Source organism: Pholcus phalangioides, unplaced genomic scaffold (assembly GCF_987345545.1).
Source record: "Pholcus phalangioides strain wild (caught in Gottingen) unplaced genomic scaffold, Ppha-v1.0 ptg000011l_1, whole genome shotgun sequence".
Classification (NCBI taxonomy): Eukaryota; Metazoa; Arthropoda; class Arachnida; order Araneae; family Pholcidae; genus Pholcus; species Pholcus phalangioides.
The window spans coordinates 4,474,640-4,501,212 of record NW_028301604.1 but is presented as its reverse complement, the minus strand read 5'-3'; the positions used below and the strand labels follow the sequence as shown (position 1 = coordinate 4,501,212).

The 26,573-nt window shown below is 36.4% G+C and overlaps 1 protein-coding gene across 4 annotated transcripts in view; it reads right to left on the bottom strand.

Moving 5' to 3' along the window:
• The window catches only part of LOC149079961 (homeobox protein OTX2-like), a 121,114-nt gene that overhangs the window by 60,244 nt on the left and 34,297 nt on the right, over nucleotides 1-26,573 (bottom strand). For 2 of the 4 annotated variants that reach the window (XM_089238872.1, XM_089238874.1), the window contains exon 2: nucleotides 11,933-11,987. In XM_089238872.1, the coding sequence (XP_089094998.1) occupies nucleotides 11,933-11,969 (37 nt within the window). In that variant the 5' untranslated portion in view covers nucleotides 11,970-11,987. Of the gene's footprint in view, nucleotides 1-8,444; nucleotides 9,289-11,932; nucleotides 11,988-26,573 lie in introns of those variants that run through there. The other 2 variants (XM_089238870.1, XM_089238873.1) reach the window with 2 other exon arrangements.

Here is a 26,573-nt window from a genome sequence, read left to right as displayed (position 1 = left end):
TCTTCTCTCTCTCTGTCGCCAACAAATGGAGTGGCGTTTTTATAACCTTAAAAATCAACCATTAACGCTCTTGTGTGTTCTTCTCTCCTTTTGAAAGCGTCACACACATACAGACGTCAAAGAATTTTTATTACTTGGCGGGAGTTTCGCGTCACATTAGCTTATACGCATTCGTTTGAGGTTAAGCTTTTAACATACGATTAGGGATGGAATATTTGCGTATTTATGTAAATGGAAAAACAACGGAGAGAATATGAATATATTAAAGGAAAAAAAAGTTTATATTACTCTTTGATGCGAGGATTGCGCACGAGAAAGGATTTTAAGTACAATTATGTTATGCTAATTTTTTTTTTATTTAAGACTGCCCGTGTACGATTATTATGCTAATTTAAAATCAAAACTATGTCATTATTCGGAAGCTTTCCAATTCGTGGAATAAATAGCGTTATTAAAGTCATTAGAACTTTTTCTTATAGTTTTAATGAAGCTAAATAGTCATTAAGAATCGAAATCAGTTCCTTAAGTGCATCTCGGAATGCTAATTATTTTGAGCTTACGTTTGAAATTTGTGACGTTAATGATAAAAATCTATGGTGGTTGACATAGTCAAGAAATATATATACTTTAGTTATTTAGCGTTTTCGTATAAATCATTATATATATTTTATGTCGATTTAATCAGATAATTACTTTTAGCTACATTCTACTGGGATTTCAACATTTTTGTGGAATTAAAGAAGTATGTAATTAATCGTTTCCTCATAATCATGTCTCGATTTTGCTGATACGCAAATAATTAGATGTTTAGAGAATTATAATAGGAGTTATTAGAGTTATTACAAGTAAGCTTACATATATCTGCAGGTACATACAGATATCGCAAAGACAACCTCAAAAATAATTTCAAATTTCAACATCAAATAATTTTCTTTCCTGTATTTAACTTATTAGTCAGTAACTTCGTGTATCGTTATACCTATCTACATAAGACCTGTATCTATTTAATATCTACGAGAGAGTTGAGAAACATGACAGTGAGACCCGCTTTGAAAACTCGCCGTAAAAAACACAGTCCTGTTATAACTGGCCAGTTTCCGTACAGTACCGGCGATATTAACTTTAAAATGAACCAGCTCATTCACTAGGTCTAGTACATTTGCTATCGGAAATTTCAATCTCTAAGGAGCTGATGGATGATAGTTTTTCGCCAAGATCACAATCACATGACGATCAGGATCTTGTAGCTGATGAGACGGACGACAAAGAACATGGCCTACGTTGAAGGCCAACTAACATGTCATTCCTTCATCAGTGAAGTCGCTTGGCATCCGTTACAGATACAAGATCAGATAAAATATCTAACGTGGAGAAGCTGAGGCGCCGGTCGCCTTTGAGCAATTGTTTCAAGGTGTGCGCTTGACGAAATTGAATCAATCATTGTTGAAATTCGCTTTCCTCCTCAGTCTTATCTCAAAACATTGTTAAAAGAGTAGGTGCTTGTAATACTCGGACGCAGCATGTTCACGTATCTCACAGATACATGAACCTGATGGCGACTATATGTTTAGTAGGAAAAGAAAAACGCGGACCCTTCATATTTTTCCGACTACGCTGGTGGCTACGTTCTATATAATTTATATTATAGGAAGAGAAATATGATTTAAAAATTTATGTTTTTTTAACGTCGTTGTCTTAGTGTATAAAATATGTCCCACTACTTTTTAAAATAACAATTCATATAATGTTTAAAAGACTTTTGCAGCCATGATAGTCGAGTTTATTAATTGAATGAATTCCCTGTACAATAAATAATTGTGAGGTAGGTCTATATATTTTATTACTATTTATAAGAAAATATTTTGTATACTCCTACGTATATGGCATAAAAACGAAATAAAGGTCTATCGTGTCCATCAATTGTTTAAAAGTAGGCTTCAATTCTTTATTAATTTTTAAAAATTCTGGAATAATCCCAATATTTGACTTGCGAATTAATTGTACTACATCAATTTCTTTTAGCCTTGAAATTGTCGTAAACTAGCAGCCTGAATCCTTAGTGAAGTTTCTAGAAAGCTAGTATTTTTCCCTTCAAGAGACTTCATCAACAAATTGTTATCTTAATCCTAGATGAACGGTTGAGATTAGGTCTTAATCTATAAAACTGTATAATTACCCTTTATCTCATACTGCACTTAACGTTAATAGGGTACTAAGATATAAAGAACGAGATCATTATGTAGACCACTAATTCCAAAAAACATATTTTGCTGGATTTTTTTTTTCTCTTTGTCAATAGAATATACTGTAAAGCATTAAATTGCTAACGATGAAAGGCTTTGCTATGGCTTTAGAAGAAAAGCGGATTTCTTTATTTTCGAGTAAAGGAAGAAAACATGCAATGAACAAAAAACATTGTGCAAACAGTTGTTCGTGAATATTCCAACCACCTTGTTTTGTCGTCGTGAGAAGTAAGAATCTTCACTTGCAAATTATAGAACGCATTTCAATAGCATTATAAGCCAAAGTTCAGTTAAATATAAAAAAAATCTTAATTGTAGATTATAGTACAAGAAATTTTGCACGTACTAGAATATAATAATTAGTAACGCTCACAAAAAAAAGTATTTTGACGAAATAAATTTGTCTACAAAATTTGTATTTGAATTTTTCAATGAAATCTATCTAATGATACACAAACATTGAGTCTTATTAGTAAAGAATTGAGCATCTAAATTTTTGAAAATCTGAAAAAAATTAATTTACTTTTATGTTGGGTCGTAAGTCTTTTGATAGAAACGAACAAAAAAAAGCAAACAACTATTTAATAATCAAATCAGTCATTCAATGAGCAAGTCAATACTTTGTTGAAAGTAATTTAGATCGAAAAACTACTTGCCACGTATGTATTTGGCATGGGCTCACAATAAGTTTGAACTACGGTCAGTGGGTATTTTTTCCCTTTTTTTTTCAAAAAAAACCCATTGATTTCAGATAATTTCTGGCTTTGACTCGTCTATTCAACACACAAATGCTTGATAGGATTTAAGTCAGGACTCGTACTTGATCACCCGTAAAACTCTCCCTTTGTTGCTTTTCAAATAATGTCCAACAAATTTTGAGTTATATTTGCGGTCATTGACGTGACATGCTGAAATATCGATAATAGTGACATGTGTCACGTAGTAAAGAACAACATGTGGTTATTGAATGCAATTCTTGTAACAAAAGCAGTCCCTATTGTTTCTCAGAAGGTATAAAGGATAGAAACCTTGAGCAAAGGAAGCCTTCCCATACGATAACACTAACGCCTTCATGTTTAACAGCAATAACCTATAGTACCTTAATAATTCTTGTACTAACGAAAGATTTTTTGCATGGCCGCACATTCTGAAGCAGGGCCCCTAGGCTGTCAGATCAGACAAGTTCAGAGCTCTGTCCTGTCCGAGATATTAGAACTTTACCCGTGTGGGTTTGGCTATGCTGGGGAGATGGTCACTGGCTGGGACCTTTGGCGGGCCCCCAGACCAGACTTTTCACGGGCCCCTCTGCAGTCAATTTATAGCGTGAAAAAACAAAAAAGTCATGAGAATCGTCCCAGACCTCAGGGCTGGAGCCTCCTCGGCTCCACCCTTGTGAGGGCCATGGTTTTTGCTTGGCTTACCACCAAACAACTCCATAATGTTCAGGCGACGTTTTACAAGTGATACACTCACAATCTGTCCATGTTTCGAATTAAATTCTTCAGTTTTATTGCCTAGTGAATTTTAGAGGATCTATCTTTGACTGTTTTATCGATTGTATCTGTTTGTTTTCTTTGTTTCGTACTAAAGAAAATTACTTTTTACATATTCTCGAGCATATTTAACATGATTCCACACACTTTTCAACTGTCTTGAAATACCAAAATCGCTTATCACTTGAGCTTCACTTCACCGTTTCCTTAAAAAGCCTTAATTACGCTTTCTTGAAAAAATGAACCGAATATTTCTTACGTTTTACAGTATTTGATGTGTATTCTTCATAAGCCTACCATAAATTTATAAAAAATGCGTAACAATTACTTCTACATTTGATTAAATTGCATTTGCCAAAACACTTTCGATCCGTCCAAAAACAAAAATTAGACATTAAAAGCTCACTAACCCAAAAACAAACAAATTTCAGCTACAGTTGTCGATAAATATCTTCCTTCTGCTTTACACATGCCAAAGTCAAGGTAGTGTATGCAAATAAGCTGGTGCTACAAGTATTATTGCATTTGTCAAAAGACTTTTGAGCGCTACTGAAACGTGGCATTTTTTTTCGATGAGGCATGATATAGGTCTATATACCAGTCACTGATTCCGCTTACTAAAAAACTGCTTCAGCTGTTGGTATGATATGGTGCAGGGTACAGCATTGAATATTCGAGAGCCTTTCCCGAAAATGACCGCGAAAATCGAATAGAGATCTAACGGAAGCTAGGGGAACGATGACACGTGTAAGCTAAAAGAGGCTAGATGGGTTGATCGATGATGAGTGGCCCTATACTGTGAAACCAACGACACCGACATGAATCTGATTTGGGTGGGTGATATTAGTCAATGATAACCTATTAAGCCGCGAGCATTCTCATTCTTCGATGAATTACATTAACACGTGGATTTTTGTTTGAGTCGTTGGTATTTTTCAGAAAAATTTAATGAACGCTCCATTGATATGCAGCAGAAATTTTAATCCACTCAGATAAAATTAAACTGCATCTATCTGGCTCTAATAAACTTAAAATTGAAATATAAATATTTAAAATGTTTCTACGTGAAACAAAATTTGTATATACCTATATAAATAACTTTATTAATTAGAAAAATATTTGAATATATAACTTTAACAACTAGAAAATTATTTTAATAACTTCAATAATTAGATAAATATTTAAATATAAACATTTTACAACCAAATTCTTAGTTTCAGATTTGCCATATTTCACCATTTGCACCCCTATATTCGGGTAATTGTCTAGTTAGAAAACTAATTTCTCGTTTTGCAACCATATAAACTCATCTTTATCTACTTTAAATCAAGTTCATCCTACGCAAAAACTAAAAATTTCGGAACTTTTCTATAAACATAGAATAGCCCCACTAATTAAGTTACGATAGTGTCTCAGCACATTTTACTTCTCTCTCTTCTACAGTCACACGTACTTCTACAATTAATAAAATTACACTTATGAACTCATTTTACAATTCTTATTACATGTGGCAAATTAAAAACACATCAAATTGAAATGCACCATAAAAATATGCGAAAATACACTATCGCAAGGATCTTAATACCGTTGTATAAAAGCTTGAATAAATGAAACTAATAAACGTGTTATTTTTTCATCAACTGGAAAACCTTGTAAATAGAAATTTCTATAGATTGTGTTGTTAATAAATGAAACTGAGTTTTATCTAAATTTTGAGGGGACCTCATTATTGAATAATACAGATATAGGAAAACGTCTTTGTATATCCGTATTTTTTTATGAAGACATTTTTTTTTCTCATTAAGTTAGAACAAATAAAAAAAATTTCTTAGTTGAGATAAAAAAAGATATGTTCCTTGAAATTTTTCCTTATTCGAAATCATCGAGAAGTAAATCTAGCAAATGCATTTGTAGATTTTGCGAGCATGAGACGGTACACACACGCGTGCGCAATTTCGAAGAATCGTTAAATATCGTATAGATGAGAGTCCATTTCCTATACAGAAAATGTTTATTACCCGAAGCAGGAAAAATAAAACGAAGATATACTTCTTTGATAAATATCGTATCGAGTTCGGTATTATCACAGCCGGTCGAAGCACAGAAGTAGAATTTTATGATTTACGGTATATCGTTGAACGGTAGTTGTTCTTTCATAAGGTGCGAAGAATGAGACACGAATGGGCGTTATAAAAGTCAAAAGATCAAAGATTGCGGAATGCCGTTCTTAAACAATCAGTGTTTCTTCACCAAAAGCTTATGACGGCAGCTGAAAAAACTACGTGGAGCTGATATCTTCAGCACTATGAAAAGCTGATCTCCTTTTCTCTTCATTAAAATATAAAACCAGAAAAACTATGGAAAAAAAGAGTTTTCACAGAAACTGGCATATTAATTCTTCTCTATTCACCTCTAAAATGAATCCGTTTATGGACTCATTTCGAAAATCCATCTTACGCGTGGCAATTGGCTACGTGAAATCAAAATGTACCATATTTTTGAATACAGTAGGCCTATATTTCACTAATTTTTCTGATAAAAAAGTAGCTTCTGCATATTACCAAACAACAAAATACATCGATTCAGTTTCATTACTTTTTCTTTAAATCTAAACTTTTAAAATATTTTTGTGCCATGATATTTAAAGTAATCAGCATTTTCTTAAGCTTCTTTATTCAAGGATTCCAAATGAAATTGATTGAAGAATATAGAATTCGGGAAAATAATTTGCATACAGCGTAACTTTGCAATTTTAGTCGAAGTTAATCCTTCATTTACTATGTTTACAAATTATCTCTACGTCAAATGAATGATATTTATTATTAAAGAAATTAAAGTTACTATAAAAATTTCAGTGCGATATTTTCTCCCGAGAAATCTGCTTCTTTTCCACCCGTCTTATATTTCTACCGGTTTTCTTTTTCACTTTCCATCCAACATTTTTTTATAGTTTCTCGTTATATTGAGAGTTCCGAACAAAATTCATTGGAATAAAACGAATAGTTCTAGTCATGATCCTACATTCTTGTGCTGGGGTGGCATGACCAGAAGTTTCTGAGGGCCCCAGGAAAAGACATTTAGTGGGAACCTCATTGTGATTTTCTAATAAATTTATAGTCTAAAAATTTAAAAGTATAAGATTTATTCCCACCAAGCTAGATACTTATTAACCCACTGATTGTGGACGACATGAGTTTAGTTCAACGAGTACCAGGATTGAGTCCTGATTGATGGTGTTTGAAGCCACAATTCAAACTTGAGATCCCGCATTAATAAGCTCTCGGTATATGATAGTAGGCCTATACATGAATTTTCACAGTAATAAACACGGAACTTTTCCACGACGAAATGCACGCTACGCTGTAGATAAATTGTAAATTTGAAACGTAAGTATTAAAAAGTGTAATATTGCATAAATTCCAACGCATAAGATAATGACAATCATGCTTAATGTATGCATATGGAATTATACATTCCAGTAGTTACTGGGAAGTTTTGTTTCGGGCGAATTATTTGAAAATGGAAGTAAATTATCAGTTAATTGTCAACATACCATGCTCAACCCATAGGTCTATTCAACCGAATGGGGAAAAAAAATCTGACAGAATCTATTATTTTCGAATTTTACGTGAAGGAAATTGCCTGTTTCATCGCATCTGAGCAGAATAGATTTCGATCAAGGCAAATTAAAAACAAAGTAATTACCTCAGTTATATCCACACTATTTTCCCACTGCACTTGCATCTCAAAGCGGTAACACCCTTAAATTATGAAGTCAGAAAGGTATCCACGTACGTAGAAAAGAATATAATGATCTAAAAAAATTGCGCACGCCATCTTATTCCCTCCAACTACTACCACGTGTCACAAAACTGAACAGATACGGTACATCGATTCACTGACATCTTAACTGAGAATAAACGTGATCACTGAAAGATGCCTCACCATCGGCAGCCAACTGTATTGTGCTGGAGTGTTAGAGAGAGAATGTTGACTTCCTTTTATATAAGTTTTTATTAAATAAGTAAAGAGACCCTATATTCATGAGAGGTCTGAACGCTTATCAATGATCTTAAGGATAAAGCGGATCAAACGAATCAGTGAGATGAATATGTTCGGCGGCATTAACACTCCTCAGAGGCGAGAGGAGACTAACTGCCAAAAAGAAGAAAAGGAAAAAAAAAAACGTCGAAAATCTCGGATTAGTCTGTCTCAATTCATACTGTTTACCCTAATTCCTAGCTTTTATTGCCTAAAAGTATTAGATATAGATTACTAGCCGACACAATTATTCTTCTACACTAAGCTCATAACATCCGTCAAACCCGCCGCAGTAATCGGCTTTATTACGAAGCACGTATTTCGTGTGAGTGTATGTGTGGGTAACGTGTGTGCGCACGGTCACCCCCCTCCCCCCCAACTCTTCAGAAACGAGAACCGAAACACACATTTTGAGGATGGTGTGCGTGCGTGAGTAAAGCTAAGGCGACAGACCCTGCGTGGAGATGTTAAGCCGGCCCAATTCTTTCAGCTGGACGGCTCAAGGTCCCAGGGCCCCCCTCTTCCTTAGAAAAAGAGGGAGAAATAAAATAAAAAAGGATTAAAAAATGACGATGGTGCTACTGTGAAAAGTGGGGGGGGGGGTTAAGGAAGAGTTCGGGAAGATTCCAAAGATGTGGAAGAAGAAGAAGTAGTGTAAGCGGCTTACCAGGGTATCCGACGGAGGGGTGGAGGAGATCGACACCAGGCGACGGAAGACCTATGCCGTTGACGGAATATGGCGAAGACTTCAGGTATGCCATGCCGGACGTCGGTGCTGTTTGGCCGGAGGAGAAAGGAGCACACGATGAGCCGGATTGTTGAAAAGCGGCCACCGCCCCGACCGAAGTCGGTGGGCTCCCGCACAGTTGAGGACCGCCACCCCTGTACGAAAGGAAGCCGGTGAGCGCGGGGCCAAAGTTATCCCCGCCGCCCCCCCGGCTTGGAACGTCTTCAAAATTGGGCCACAGTTTTACGGCCAGTTCGCACTGATAAGGTGAAGATACCTGAGAACAACTCACGCTTCGGCTGTGACACTGTTGAGACGACACTGTTGTCGTTTTAGGCTTGTCAGTCAATTGCTCTTCAAAGTTGTTCGTCAGTTTCGCTCTCAGGTGCAGGCTAAACTCGTTCTTTCCGTTAATGTCAGTAATATGCAGTCAATAACATTACAGGGAAACCACTGAATTACACAGATATAGCGGTACAGTTAACTTCAAACAAAACAGACGTGCTCAGACTCACGTGCTACTTCCTATGTGATGACAACAAATCCTCTCTTCCTAAGATTTCTAAACTGCCTTGGAAATCAAACGGCAGAGTTTTTCCACGAACGCTATCATAATACGACGGCCTTCAGACACCTGTCAAGCAGGTGTGTGAGTCCAAACTTGAAAGTAGACGACACTTAAAAATTACTACTATATATATTTTTACTTTTCTTATATTTTTCTCACAAGGAATGCGATTTCAGTGCCGTGATCCACGGCCACCGAGAATCCGGATCGTTCTGGGCACGGTTCTGGCCCAGATGACTCGCGCGGGTCACTATTGGGTGTGTCTCGATTGAAGGGGCGTGGCTAAAGCTTTTCCCTCTAGTCCTACACCCTCGGCGTGTACGTAGCCGGTAGGGGGCGTGTATAACGTCACACGGCGAATCCCGAGCCTCGGTTTGAAATTCGGCTTTCTCATTGGAAGGGGAAAAGGAGCAAGCACTTACAGCGGAACAACGTGGAAAAGGGTAGATGGGGGAAGGAGGGGGAAGTGAAGGTGATAGGCAAGAAGGTTGAAGAAAGAAAATATTGCAAAAACAACCGCCTAAAACTGACAGCGCCACGCTTCTTCCTTAATAATAAGTTCGTGAAAAGACAAGAGCGGGAGAGAAAAAATAACAGGCACACATAGAAAAAAAATAAAAACAAAGCAAAAATAAAAAAGATGGAGAAAAGTTCCATTTATTTATTTATTTTATTTTTGTTCGGTTTTCGTCCACATTCTCCGTTTCTCTCTCATTCGAGTTCTTCTTCCGTAAAGAAATTATTTGTATCTCAGCAGAAAAATTCCCTGAACAAACTTTCGCCCAATCTTGAACTTTTGTTGACAGCGTAAAGTTTTAGCGCACGATGAGGTCGAGTAATTTTCCAACGGGAGGTCAAAAGTAAATGTGTTCGTTCATTTGGTTCTTTAAAAAAATTCACTCTCACGAACAAATATCTCACAGTTATTTTTTTCTTCTTTAACTTTCTATTTTGTTTTTCCTATCTATAACAAAACAAAAAAAATTATCTTCACGTTGAGTAATTTGAAGGTCAAGGAACTATATTGCTCTCACTCACGATCAAGTCCGGTATTCATATTTGAATCAGACATTCTTAACTATTGACCTTGAAATTCATTTTCTTGAAATTTACATTAAGATGATTGTTTTAATCAAAATTTCATTTTCAATCCTCGTTCTGAAAGTCTAATAAAAATATACATAATGAAATAAATAAATTCCGGCACATGGAAACAGATGCAACTTACATCGAAAGATGAGGAAAAGAAAGCAGGATTTTTCTTACTGTGAATGAATACTAATTTGAATTGAAATAGAACTTTCTTGAAAAAAAATTGTTTTTAATGTTTTATTGGCTTTTCACTTTTTCCTTGGAAATTCAATAAAAGAGAATAAGTTCAAAAGAAAAAAGTGTGAAAAATGCATACCGAGTCAGAAAAAAAATAAGAATAAAAATTAAAGAAAGCAAATATTTTATGCCTGTTAAGAGTATCAAGAAAGGAAGGTTGGTTTCAACTTGCAAAAGGATGATCAGAAGCACTTATAGCTTGAAATCTCTACGAGCTGGAAGGCATGATGGTCTTATTTCTAGCATAGTTGAGGAAATTTGCGTCAGAACTAACTTCTGATCTCTTTAACATCAAATTCGGGACTAAATTCTAAGCTCTTTAATGTTTAAATCAATTCCACTGCGAGACAGTTTCTTATTTCAAGTTTATACCTTTTTTTTTCCTCTTTCTCCATTTTCATTTTTCTTCGTTTTTTTTCTATTAAAAATAAAAATAAAATGAAATAAAAATCTCCTTCTTCTCCATTTCTTCCCTTTCCTTTTCCATCTGGATGCTCTTAGTGCATTTTCGCTGTAATTGTTTCTCGGTCGTTCTGTCAAAGTATTCTAATGGTATTTGCGAAAATATGAACAAAAAATGAAAAATATAGAAAGAAAGAAAGGAGCATCTTAATATACACGCACTCACACACACACACACACACACACATATATATATATGTTGTTTTTTAAAATAAATTTTATATACATGATGCGGCAAACTTGATGATGATGATGAATTGCATGATGATGAGTGGTGGTGGTGGTAGTCGTAGTATTAGTGACACGAGGAATTACGAAAGAACGAACAAGAAAGAGTAATATCTGCGTAAATGAATCTGGTTTTGCAAAGAGCAAAAAATAATTATTATTGTTCGCGCGCGCGAGGGAAAGAGAGGAAATGGAAAATAGAAGTCAAGAAAGAGAAATCCTCTTATCAAATTAAAAACGAAGACCATTTACTTGAAAATATAAATGGGCTTCTTACAAAGTATTAATTCTTATAAGAAGCTTGTAATCCTCGTCCGTAAAGTGCCCATATTTGGACTTCACCGCAGAGCAGCAACTTTGTGCTGTTTAGTGAGACAGTTTGCGCTTTTCGCCACTAAGCGGTACTAAAAAAAGAGAAAAAGATGAGAGAAGAGACGAAATAACAAGTTGAATTTCGAGGGGAAAGAGAAGTAACAAGCTGACGATATGCCCAATGTTTTTACTACAGTATTTAGCTCTTTTTAATTCTGACGTATTCACTTAGTTTTCTGTTATGGCTTTTATAGAACACTATTCTATAAATTATATTGAAAGAAATTATAACCGAATACATTATCTAAATACCAATTGTTACTCAATTATTACCATCAATGCAAAAAGAAGAAAAAAAATGCTCATATTTGAAATTATTTTTTAATCATTGGATTTTTTTTTTTAATATTACAATATGATCGTACAGAACTGTCGAATTAATATTTTAGTTTGAACGATAACCAGTGGCTCGTATGTAAATATTTCATTAGCCTACTATGCGAGACAAATGTTTGTAAAAATATCTTACGTATACCGCCATTTTCTTCACAATCCGCTATCAGCATAGCTGGAAATTACGAAACCTAAAATATTGAAGAAGACGAAAATTATAGTAAAACTGCATAAAGTAGTCATCCATGTAAACCTGAAGATGGAATATTAATTCAGCTATATAATTAATTGCATTATTACAAAGTGTAATGATTGAATCAGGTAACACAAAAAATAAAAATAGCATTTTTAGCATTATCTGGTTTAAAAAAAAATGATTTGAATGTAAAGAAAAAAAGCAATTTTTTTTTCAAGATTAATTTGAGAATATTTTTTTTTAGCAACGAGGAATGTGAGACTAAAATTTTAAAAGCTTTGTTATTGGAAATGCAAAAAAAATTGTACGGACGTACGTAATTATTGTTTTGGGTAGTATACATCTGGAGAGACGATTCTCGAAGAGCCAAGGGTACTATCGTTGATTCGATACATGACATGTTTGATTTTCACGAGATGTAGCGAGGTAAGGGTGAGAGAAATAGCACTGTTGACTTAAGGGATGTATGATCTCGTGCTGCTTTTCAAGGATTAACTCGTTTCCCCACGCAGTTGCTGCCAAAATCATTCTCAACCATACTGACGAGAGAAAGGAAGGTGAAAATGAGGGGAAAGAGAAGAACTGATTCCGAAATCGAAGAGTTGTCGAAAGTGGATTAATAGCTGCAAACGACGTTAATCCCGAGTGCTACGTAAACCCTATTCACAGACAGCTGCACTTTCTGTTGGAATTCGCGTTCAGACAAATATTATGACATCACGTTATCTATCTCTCTTGCAGCCTGTTGACTTGTGAGATCATATTTTCGACCGAATGTTGTTTCCTTCATTTACCCTTTGATGATATTTTGCACGTATCTGCGAGTGACGAGCAATTCGAAGTCGCGTTGCTAAAAGCATAGGCCTATACACAGCGTCGTTGTTAATGAAATGCTTAAATAGCATTCAATGCGTTCTCATAACGAGGAATATTCATCGCAATATAATAGCCTATATTACCACGATCGACCATTAGATTGAGAAATTTATTTCAGTCGACGACGAAAACATTTTTTGTACCAATTCTTTTTATTAAAATTCCCTTCAATAAAGTTAATGTAAACGTTAATTATCAAGATATTTGAAGGTGTAGGCTTACTCAAAAGGTGCTACGCACTCAAATTGGTAAGATCTTATAAAATACTATACTTAAAGTGGTTTTTGTGTACTTTTAGTGATGATAAGACCTTACACAGGGTAGCGCGTATTGTATCTACTGTATCAATTTTAATTGGAAACCCTTTCACACTCACAGAATAGGCTACTTGTGAGTATGCGTGATATAGGCTACTGTATTTAAGTTGTTATTTTTTTTTCAAAATTACGATTTAGAAAATTGGTGGACGATATCATGAACCATTAACTGAAGCTGATATCATGAAAATTGTGACAAGCTTCTGACAAGGTAAAAAGTTGAATGGTGTGCAATTAGGTGTTTCGGATTACTTGTTCTCACGTGTTTCTTTAATGCTGATGTCAGACGGGTGCCTGCACTAACTGTATCCTAAACACGGACTCGCATTTAAGCAGGCCGGCTGTAGGCTACTGCATGTTCGACATCCTTTTAAAAAAAAGTAAGGAGCAAAAATCCAGTAAATGCAAGTTTCACATTTCATATCGTGGAACTAGCATTAAACTTGTTGCTTAAAATTCGAGGATTTTTACTGCAAACTTGCTTTGGAAATCCTCCCCCCCCCCTTAAAAATTCGAGGATTTTTACTGCAAACTTGCTTTGGAAATCCTCCCCCCCCCCCTTAAAAATTCGATAATTTTATTACGGTGTTCTTTGTTCCCACCTCAAACTACTCCCCCCTAAATTTCGCCGCCCCGGAAGTCCCACACCGAGGGGGCACACCAACCTCTTGGCAAGTTACAAAAAAAAAAAGGCAAAATTTCGAACGCTGAAGTTCGGACGGTTCGTTTTTCTGACGGATTTTTTGCAATAAGTGCAATCAGCCATTCGATGGTGCCGAGTAGTTTATTGTAATGTGAAAGGACTTTTCATGGAGCACAATCCGGTTAATGCAAATTCTCTACCACAAGTCACTATACCACTTGATCATTGTTTGGCGCAACGTAACCTTGATGGTCCTAGCTCCAATAAAAACGAATTCCAATTCAATCCTAAGGTGCATATGCACCCTCGAATGGTTGGTAGCACATTTCGCTGCAAATCAGTCGGAAAATATGATGTTTGTTTTTGATGAAGTGCTATTGTGCGTTCTATAAAAACAACCTCTTGTGCAAGGATGGCGTCACTCTCCGCTACCATGCGAAGGTTTTTTTAACAACTGGCTGTTGCGAAGATGAATTTTTTTTTTGGAAAGAGAAAATTCAACTGCCTTTTGCGGGGAATCGAATCCACGTCCTTTCACTTTCCGGGTGAATGCCATAGGCCCAGTGCCGTCTTAAGGCATGGGCCTACCTGGGCAAGGCCCGGATTGGATATTAATTTAGAGCATGTTTTTCTTTGTAATTTAAGTAAATTTACAATTAATAAATTTTGTAATTGATGTAAATTAACTTAATTAATTAAAATAATTAGTGATTATGATATCGGAAAACCTCATGCATCATGTGACAAAAAAATGAGAAAAAATATTTTTTTACATTTTAAAAAAATTTAATTTATTTCTGTTCATGGCCATGGGGAAAAAATATTCCAGATCGGCAATCAAGATAAAATTTCCAAAAATTTCATTTTTGAAAAGCAATAAATTAAATTTTTTTGTAAACAAATTTTAAAAATACCATGTCACTCAATGAACTTTTTAATTTCCAAAAACGTTAATTTCATACAAAAATTTGAATAAAAATTAATTGAAAAAAATTTTTAAACAAAGTGTTTCACAAACGCAACGTCAGTCAAAAATGGGTTAAGGAATTTGTGGCACAGTTCCAGAGTAATTGAGCGCCCGGTGGCACAGTTCCAGAGTAATTGAGTGCCCTACGTCACATTTATAGATCAACTGAGCGGCCCACGTTTTTAAACCAATGAAGTTTCCCGTGCGAGTTTTCAAATCAATAAAGTGGAACGTCCTCTCCTAAAGGTTGAGAACCCTTGCTCTACCGCCTTTGATATTGCGATTCAACCGCACATTCTATGATCAAAAGTGATTATTTAGGTCATTATTTGACCATTTTTGTCACACCACGCTCATTTTTTGCACACGAGGGCTAATTAGACCGGGACCTACAATTTATTGGCGATTCCGAACGGCAGCCTTTTTTTATACTCATCGAGAGGTTGGCGCGTAAACCCCTTGACGTAGGACTCCCTACGATAGCAACCCTTTTCTGTGGTCACGTCGCCATTTCTGTTGTATAACCCTGTGTCAGGAAAGTTTTCTGACAAGGCCGAACCGGGTATCGAGCTCGCGACACCTCTAAACATTCCTTGCTACATTAGGCGAGTATCTTACCGACCTGGGCTACCGCGCCCGATTATTTAGGTGTCTTATACCATCTCTTAAAGTTTGTCTCATGAATTTAGAATCGGGGGCCCTGTATTTCAAACAGATTTTATTTATAAAAAATTTTTTTTTAATTACTTTTTCTCAGGACGATGCATCGCCATCTTCTTCAGTCATTTAGAAACGAAAGGGGAAAAAATATTTTATTTACTAAAAAAATAAAAGTATAAAAAAAATTATGCAGCATGGATGTGTGTGTGTATATATATACCCAGTTGTAAGGCGTGACCAGTAGTAAGTATTTACTTGAAATATTCGGCGCTAATCTCTGTCATTGCTTCTCAGGCTCAGTAAACCTCCTAAGCGGAAGTAATTTCACTAACGAGGTACGCGCTGCCTAGCTAAGCCTTTAATCGCACGACTCTTACATCACCATACACAAAATATTCTCTTCTGATTGGTGGAAAGAGAAAAAATTGTGCTTATTTATAAAGAGAGATTATTGGTCAGCGCCGATGGTTCCGGTTCGGCGCGTGGACTTAAGTTCGTTAATTGTTAGTTACACACTAAAAACCATTAGGTTGATGCCCTTCCGTTCGTTCTTTGAAATTTTCTAAAGGAACGTGAACCTGAAGTATGTGACCCTGAACAACCATTCCAGAAAGATTACTATACACACAAAACGAATGTAAACATCTCCCATTCATTCATTATATTTTGAAAAAAAAACAAACATTTTTGAAATTTATTTTTCAAAATTTTGTTATAATGATTTTTAATTGTATAGTAAGTGCGCGGGTAATATGGAATGCCGTTTTTCTTTTTTCGATTACTGCAATTTAAAACATGATAGAAACCTGCATTTGTATATAAAAAATATTGGGATCTTGTCTGTGCTTTGAAAAGTGTAGCGTATTTAAAAATAAATATGTTACATAATATAAAAAAAAATAGTTTTTAGGTAAGTAATATGGAATAGTCGGGTAATATGGAATAGGAGGGTTCAAAATTGAGATAACTATTTCAAACTGATCGACAAAAATATTTAATGAGTCTATGACGATGAAAAATTCATAGTTCGTTTTTGTAGTTGATGATGTAGTGGTGTCATAGTCTGTTTAAAAGAGCCATAAATGCACACATATACAATCGTCCTTCTCTGCCCTAAAAATGTCAAGATGGGCCCACAGAAAATAGGATAGGCCTACACATTATTTCCCTAGATCTTTTCTCTTCTACCCTACTAAACTTCTCATCTTGCAGAGATATTTCAGTGTAACTCAGATAATATACAGGGTGATAATATACGAATTGAATCCATACTTCCCCCGTTCCGGATTTTACTAATACGGACCGTTGATCCGATAATAGAGGCATACTTCTAATTAGAAAAAGTATCCAAATGACGTGGAGAAGTATGCCTCTAAGACAGGACCGTAACTAAGATTTTTGCCGCCCGAGGCTATTGTCCCCCGTCACCCCCCCCCCCTTCCACTTCCAGCCCTGCTCTAGGATCAACATTTCACCAGTGAAATGCGGCAAGGGGAATTATGTGTTTATACCTGTACGCAGAGCCGGCACCAGGCATGAGCCTGGGGAGACCACTGATAGATGGCGCCTTCATTTCCCTCCCAACTCCCATGGTTGAAAATTGCCGTATGTGTGACGATATATGACCGGAGTTGGCGCGCGATAAAGTAGGCATGAGGCGGTTGCTACGGCGAAATATTTACGGGGCGGTATTTTTATGTCAGATTTGTTATGACGGTGTTTTCTTTCTTGCAGATTTGTGCAAATCTAAATTGTTTTGACGGGGAAAGCGTAAGTGGGTAAAAAAAATAGAATAATTTTGAAATGCTAATCGAACTCTTTTGCTATTCAATTCATCTATCTCAATACCCCTCCTTTCCCGTAGTTCCAAAAGTGCCGCTCTCTTTAGGTCTCTACAGATAGGAAGGACTAAATTTTTTCCAGTTGCATCCATCTTTTGGGGTCCAAAATCGCATAAATAATGAGATCAGATCTCTACAGAAGCTGGTTTCTAAAAAATATTAGGTTCCTTTTCTTTTTTTGTAGAGGATCTTTTTTCACTCTTTTTATCAAGATTTTTCCAACGGTAATCGAAAAGAAAAACCAGAATACACCTGTTTCGAGTCGACATTTTTTCGATTACAATTTCAAAAAGCCTAGGATGGCTACATTTTACTCTACTAACGTTATTTTACAACACACAAACAACAACTGTCAAAATTTCGAAGCAAACTTGATAACTAAACTAATATTATATATATTTCTCTCTCCTAAATATTTAATATCACACTATATTTTTTTGTGCGGCGCATCAATCAAAAACCGGTCACCAATTTTTATCGAAGAATTATAACAATTGTGTTTTTATGCGATAGGTGGCAGCAGGAGCTCCAGTTCAACGATGTTTCTTACATGTTACTTAATACTGTACTGCAGAGTTATACAAATACAAATACAAGGCCCCAACAGGCAAAATGCCCAACGAAGTGGCTGAGAAAAAGATGCCCGTGACAAACATGGGTGTCATATATTTCAAAAATACAGCAACCCAATTACAAATGCAATCATAAAAATTAAAAGCTATATATACATGATAAAATATTATATGGTATCATAAGTATGGATAGTTTCTCGATTTACCCCAACATGTTTACCGCATTTCTTTCTAAACGTATAAGTTGTGTTACAATTTACTACCCCTGAGGGTAAGCTATTCCATTTATCCAATAAAATAATTTTGAAGAATAATTTCACTCCTCTCTAAAATTTTAAGCGGTAGTTTTGTGAAAAGAGGGACTTTTTGTTTAAAAGAAAAACAGAAATAACTCTATTAAAAGAAAAACCTAAAATTTGAAGGAGGAACTCTTCAATCAAATTTGGATGAGTAAAATTTAATTTCGTAGCGTCTAGATGCGTATTGGCAAACGCTGGTTCTTTATTAGACTATTATAGGAAGCCATGGTCAACGTTGACTAGGGCAAGGAAGCCGCGGTGAGGAAAGTTTGAAGTCTGTTATCGGAATCGTCTGTGTCTGTATGTGTAACGGACTCCTCTTCTTGCAAACAAGGTGCCATGAAAAGCTACTAGTCTTATGTCATTTTTCTGCAGCGATCTTCGCGATGCTTCGAAAATATTATATTTTTCTTGTTTTGACCCGACTCAGAGTAACTACCAAATTCTAATGCAAGCACGCATTTCGGAGCCCCCTTGTGATTTGAAGGAGAGTTTAAAGGGTGTGATTTGAAGGAGAGTTTAAAGGGTGTGATTTGAAGGAGAGTTTGAAATTTGCGCTCCCTCTGGGACAGTGCCCGTTGCACCAGTCCTGCCTGCTCCTCCCCTCCTCCCCCCCGGTTGTGACCCTGTGACCAAACTTATTCCTCTATTGTAATTCGACAGCTCAAAATATCACCAGAAAAGACGGCACCATATTAGTGCCGAGTTTGTCTCTGACAAAGAACACCTTAAATTTTTGAGTTGTTTATTTTCTGTCTTTTCAATGGGATTAGACCAGTGTTTCTCAAAGTGTGCACTGTGGGTCCTACGAGCATCGCGAACCTTTGTTAAGGATGTCGTGGCGAGCTGTTGACATTAATGATTGCCTATTTAGTGCTTTGACGTGGCTCTTTCTTAGACAATTCTAGGGAGCGCGGATAAACGTTCTTGCGACAAGAGAGCTACGGTCGGCAAAAGTACGAGAACTAGTGCCCTAAATCATCAATGTGACCCGCTCCCGATAGGGGTCACAACCCACACTTTGGGAACCACTGCATTAGGGTAATAGACGTGAAGAAAGAAAACTCTTTCAGACAGACGTATTCAAAGGGTGGCTAGGAGGCTAGGACCGGTCCCGCCTGTATGTACTTATTATACTGGTCCACATTTCCTGACACCATCTTTGAAAAAAAAATATCGTCCCACGTAATTGGAAGAATCGCTGGCTAAAAAATGAGCTCAGTAAAATAAAATTCGATACTTGTATATTTTGCTTAGTTTAGAATTATTGGACACATTTCCAATAATTAATATAAACACCTTACCTGAATAAATTTCAGGAAGTAGAAAAACCAAATATTCTTTTATAGTAACCGTGGTGATGGTGACAACCGAGCGACACTGACTCTATAGCACCATTGGTGCATTTCAAAGTAATTTATTACTGTTCCATTTAGCGCCATGGAAAAGTGAAGCGTTCACTTTTCCCGGCATGCCGGGAACAGACCAACATTTAAAAAGCTTGTGTCCCCGAATTTTACTGCATGCCGGTTAATGTGAGGGAATACGGTACAAGAATTTTTTGGCTATGAAATTTGACCATCGAGTGTTAAGTTGGGATAATTGATTTTCACGTGTAAATTCATCAAATGTGATAATTTTCTTGGTTCGTTCGTCTATTCTTTTCGTGGGAAATCAAAAAAAGCAAATGTTTTAGCACGAGAGGTATGTTTTGGGAGCATGGCCTATAAATGAAACACCATTTTCGACGTCAAGCAGAGCGTCAGTAAAGCCTGACAGCTGAATGATCGTGCACATGTTTTTAGTTCATCTGGTTTAGAGATCGAGTCTTTTCATGGCATCAGTGCTCCGATTAGAATTGGACCCAAAAAAAGTCCAAGTCTCATCAAGTCATTCAAAAGCCCCAAAAGAAACAAAAACAATGGAAGATTTAAACTAATGTGGAGTTTAAATATTCTATGTCCTCTCCCCAAGACGATATCCATGATTTCTGAATAGATCAATCGTTCATCGACCAAATACGACTGATATCGTCAGTTCTGTGACTTTATAAAGTACATTATTGACTAGTTTAAGTATTTGTTTACAGTAAAGTCTCGGTAATTCGAGGTGAACGGGGCCGAGACTACCTCAACTTACCGGAAACTCGGATTATCCGAAAAACAATTGAAAACAACTTTCAGGAGGATGGAGGAAGTATTATATATACATACCTCCACACACACATATATATATATTCTATATATATAATTACTTTATGCTAAATATGTACCATATCGTATATAGTAGTATTTCTTAACCACCGGACCGCTTCTCCCTCTGCACTTGAGGCCCCTGGGCCATGCCTGGGTGGGTCCATGCGTTAAGGCGGTACTGATGTCATGCTATTTTATTATACGTGCAATGTGTTAACAATGCATTTCTTTTTCTTAGTGGTTTAAAATTTGCAAAAACAAAAAAGTACTAAAGATATGTAAAACGTTGTCAGCATAAAATATACAATCGAAAATATGTGCACCAAATTTAAAATAAAATAAAGATAAATAATATTCTAATGTATGTGTGTGTGTGTGTGTTATACTCTAATAGAGTAGCCTATAGTTTTCGAGATTTTTTGACCATGTTTAAAGGTATGAGACCCCCATAAATTGGTGATCTTAGGGGTCCGATTGAATATTCATTACTCGAATATAAACGATTAGAAAATTATGTTTTGGTCTTCTATACCAGTGTTTCTCGAAAAATGCCCGATACCGGGCCCCTGCCATCAGTCAAACCAAGCCGTGAGTGATTTACTGTTTCATTTTTCTCCATTTGCTGCTCATTAGTCGTGTGTATTATCCGGCTTTTCACTCGCAAAAGAGAAATCAAATGGGCTGCAGGATTCCAAAGGTTGAGAACCGTTGGTATATAGTGTGTAGTAAAAAATTATGAAAATACTAAGTTCATCCCTGGCTTGGTTGGAACTTGCTCTTATCGGATGAGAACGTTCTAATTTTTTTCGGACCTACGTATTCATTTTGCTCTTACCCTTTTAGTTCTTGATTCACGGGCTTAATTCATTAGATTAGGGCCATCTGTCCTCTTTTTATAACGGAGGTTAATAGGGACTCCAGTCATGGAGAGCCGATATGAAAATATGTTTTTTTTTTTACACTATAAATTTACTATAGTACGAATATCCGTGAAAAAGTCTTGCCTAGAGGCCCACCAAAGACCCCCAGACTGGGCATCAAGACCCCTTCAGTCATTGGCAAAAAGTCCTCTTCAAATTAAAATTACCGACATTCGTAGAGAAAATGAAACAAAACGCATTCTTGGCAAAAAACCGAAAGAGTGAAGTTTTGAGAAGGAATTTTGAGAAAAATTCCATGAATTCTCGGATTATCCGGAACCTCGAACTTTCAAGCCTCGAGTCATCAAGACACTTCTGTATTAAGAAAGTAAACATTTTCATATTTTTGTGTATGCCTACGAATATATATAAAATACGGTTTTTTGTTCCAAAACATTTAACATTTTAAGCAAGCAAAATACGTGTCAATAGTGACACTTTTTTGCAAAAAAAAAAAGGAAAATAAGTAATCTCTCCAGTCACAAGTGAAGAAGACACTTCCAGACCCGAGCTGATGCATTTGCATTTGCCCTAGCGATCATCGAGGTAAACCGATCACCACAGAGAGAAACCAAACCGTTTATATATCAGAATTAGCTTTCCGTAGGAAACTCACTCCCTTCAGAGTGGATTTAGCGCCACACGTTAAGCTTACTATGCGGTTAGTTAAATAGCTATACAAATACACCGCAATGAGGACTACGGATCGCGAGAGATTATCCTGGATTACTCCGGTTTCTGTACACAAACCTGAGTGCTGCGAACTTCCTGGTTACAATAACATGGCCGGGAAATTGTTATGCTTCACACAGTCGGTTCACTTCGAGAGGATAGTGATTGCATTGTAACTATAAAATGATATTGCTGAGCTATACTTAATTTCTGTGGACCTTGCTATGTTCATGTTAATTTTCGAAGTCTGAAATTTTCTCAAGAATACTATACAGACTTGTATAGATTCAAATAGTCTCAACACTGAATTGCTATACAGTAGCCTATAACTTCCTCATTTATTTAAAAATCATACTGCAAAAATACGTAAATTTTACTTAAAATCTAGAAAAGACTGATTATAGAAGAGAAATTATAAGGAAAAGCTGACACATCAAGGTGATAAAAACGATTGCAAAACTATCATGCTGATATGAGAGAGTGGTGATTATTTACTTTAAAGTCACATCTATTCATAAAATTTTCGGATGTATAGATATATTGACAGCTGGAAAAGTCATGTATAGATGTGAAAAATTGATTGATACAAGATGAAAATACTCGCAGATCAATTAGCGGTGAAATTCAAAACTCTGAAATAGTGAGAGACGTAAGAAAATGTAAATTAACCCTGTAAGCGGAACAACAGAAATCACTAAACCCTCTTTAAAATGTCATGTCCCTTTTAATGAAATAGGTTTCTTCCAATTTTTAGCAGGTGCAAACTAAGGGGTATAAGAAAAAGCGCTCAACGCCATTGAGAAACCAACTTTACATAATATCAGGGCTTATCAGTGCTAAAATAACAGGCTTTTGAACAGGCGATATATCTCGTCAATGCCGCTTAAAGTTAATGAAAAAAATTGATAAAACTGCTAGATATGTTGATATAACGCACACAAACAACATATAACTAACGGTGAACATATAACGGTGAAGAATGCAACAGTAACTTATATGCCTACTTATAAAGGGAAATGAAGAAAACACATTTTGCTACTGAATCTGCAATCAATGTTTTCAACTTCGGCTGCAACACTTTTTTTTTTACATACGCTTATCAAGAAGTAACCATACATATGAGCACATGTCTATAAAGAGCGTAATAGCAAAACCTCTTATAAGGGAAGGGGTTACGCGTATACGGATAAATCGGTGTAGCCAAGTGTTTTTATTTCACATGCCAAAAAACCCAAAATCAAAGCAATAAATAATATATGCCTTTCCCCCCCCCCCCCAAGCTTTAACATTCTGTGCAACTGAACTAACCATACACCGTTTTATTACAGTATATATGCTACACTGCCAAAGCCTAGTTCGCGAATTGGCCAATTTCGTTGTCAGTTGACCCGGCCAATGTCCGAATGTCAGTCTTTGGCCAGCCAGTTCAGGAGGTGGCCGAAGATCCCTGGTCGAAGTCCAATAACAAAAGATCTGATTCGGGGTAATCGCCAATTTGGCGTATTTGTTTCCACGTTAGCTATGGCAACCCATCAAACCGACGCTGAAATCATTTTTTTTCTTCAAAATTTGACAGAAAAAAAACTACCTATATGTTTACATTATTAAAAAATAGTTTCTCCCTCAAATTTCTCTTCTCTTGTCACATGGAGCTAATCCAATACAGCTACTATACGCCAGTGTCTATTTAAAAAATGGATTTGGCACCTACCGGGCCGTCTTACATCAATACATCGAACTTTGGCCAGGGATCTCCAGCCACTTTGCGAATATATCAGCCAAACCTCAAATCATGTCTGAAAATCGGACTTTATCCAAAACTCTCGGCCAATTCAGAAATTTGTCTCACTTGGGCTTGGCAGTAACATACATGTACAAAATCGGAATCTTTCGTAATAGATAGGTATAAATTCGAGAATACGACGTCATTTCGATCAGTTTTCGGGATTAAAACTCCAAGCTAGCTTTTTCACGATTTCAAGAAGAAAGATATCACTATGTAGTTTTGCCTATGGTGGTGTATCAAATATTTCTCAATATAAAATAAGAGGACTGCCTGGGGCACGATTTTTTAGAGTATCATATGTATTTCTCTAGCAAAAAAAAAAAAAACAACAAAAGAAAAAAAGCACATTTCTTGAAATTGCACTCGAATCACGGACTACGTACTCAATTTTACATTGAACGTCACGCTTTCGTGGCATTCTCTTGAGTTACGTGCTCTTTCCATTCCAAGGGAAAGAGGTTGAATGAATAAATAAACATAATAAAGGTGAATGGGAGGAAGCTTAGAAATAAAAAATAGGCCTTCGTAAACCAAAACACCGTTCATTTATTTGTGGTTATACTGCAAATTCTATCGCTTTTGTATTGGTTCAACGTTGCATCAAGTTTTCTGATAAAAACACGTGGAAATATATGAGGAAAAATACTAGATAGAACAACGAAAAAAAAAGCAATATTTGAACAGAAAATACTGAAAAGCATCCATCATTGAAGTTATTCAGTCCAAAGACAAACAATAATAGCGACAAAGAAATAGAGCTAGATGAACTTACTTGACCTGAAATGAAAACCTACAAAAAATATTTATTGGTTGTTTTCTATTAATTGTCTAGAATTAAAAATGGGGAATATATTTAGCCTTTGGAAGTAGTACTTATGTGCATATGGATCAATTAATCTTGTGATTATGGGCAGTATATTCGACCAAAACAAGTGTCAAGCACAAAACGCAACGGAACATACACATGAAAACCTTGAAACTGTAATTAATTACTTTAATGACTCAATTCTATTGCGAGCTCATATATAACATTGTTTTAACTCTATAATAAAAATGAAATGATTAATGAATTCCTATAACTTCAACTCATATACATGATCCTCACCCAAAATTTTTCTCACCCTGAAATCTAATTTCACTTTGATAAAATTATGAGAGGAATGTGTAACATTAACTTGAATCAAAGTCGTACGTGAAAAATGAACGAAGTCGGTACTAACACTAGTGTCATTCACTGGTCTTTGTGGTTGCGATCGAACAGTGGGTATCCTGATCGAGAATTGTAGTTTGGAAGTCAAACGGATCTCTGGTGAAGCACTGTATCCCAGTGTTTCCCAAAGTGGGCAATATCGCCTCGCCCCCCCCCCCCGGAGGTGATGGAAAGGTCCGGGGGGAATGGTAGAAGCTCAGGGTTTAGTATAAGTTCCTATGGGGTGTCTTGAGTTGGGGGGGGGGGCGATGACAAGAAAATATTTTCAAAGAAGGGGCGATGGAACGAAAACTTTGGGAAACTATGCTGTATCCAATGGAGATACAGAGGCAGAAGCGTACTGAGGGGGCGATCGGGGGCTCGTGTCCCCTTCCAAACCAACCAAAACTTGGAAGAAAAAATTAATATTTTCATGGCAAAAACTGAAATATCGAAAAAAAATGTCCTCTATCAGAGTTTCCCAAAAGTGGGCGATAGAAGCTACGGGTATAACATAGGATCCTATGGGTTTGTTTGAGTTGGGAGGCAGTGAGAGAAAAAACTTCTGAAGAAGGAACGATGGAACAAAAATTTTGTGAAACTGTGCTATATATGCTATATTAACCGATTTCTGTTAATTTAAATGCTTTTGAAGGATGGTAACTCAAAATTTCTCGGAATGAAAATTTTGGTGCCCCCAAGCTTTTTGTGCCTCCTCCAAAGGTCGATCGTACGTACGCCCCTGCACATAAGTAAAGTTGACAGAGAGAAGGGGTGAATCCCATTTTTTTACATTATAATTTTATCGCAGATGTAAAAATTAACCAATGAAAAATCCTAGCCTGTTGAGCTCACCCAATTACTTAGCATAAGGGGCCCGCTCCAGGGGGGGGGGGGGAAGGCCTGGAAATACATGATGTCCAACAAAATTATGGTCATGGTTTTCGTTTTAAAATCATCATTATGTGATTTATAATTGTCAAAAAAAGAATCAAAATATGTGGCTCGCATTACCTTTTAAAATCACGCTAGTAGATAATCTCTCTCTAGATGTTCAATCTCTCCGAGAAAGAGAGGATTTATACAGAGGAGGCAATAAAATCCCTGTCCAGGGTCTGTCCCGTAAAATACGAGACGATCCAAAGAACCCACTATTGTTGAATGAACTTCCTCTTGTAGGATTTAGACCTACTACGCAAAGTGATGTTCTGAGGGACCTAAACATAACTTCGAGTAGCAGTTTACAAATTTATTTACTCACGAAGATCATAGCACCAAATCTCATCATGTAAGGCCTCTTATGGGCAAGAGGCCTACGCGTCATGCCCAGATGGGCCCTTTCGTTATAGAAGATTAAGGGTTTTATGGCTCTGCTGGGTTCTGAAAGGTCACATTTGTCCTCACCCCACTTCACACTGAAGCTTCATTAGGCATACTTCTGAGACGATTTTTTTTCTCAGTTTTCTGTGTCTTCTCTCCTCTCTTAATATATATACATATATCACCTTTCTTTTCTTTATTTCTTTCAAGCCGAGAACAACTCAGGTCTATCGCCATGGGCAATTTACTACCTAGCGAGTTGTGCCGGAAGTGTGTGTGTACCTAACAGTCTGAGTGCATATCTAGTGTTGTATTTGATTTTTC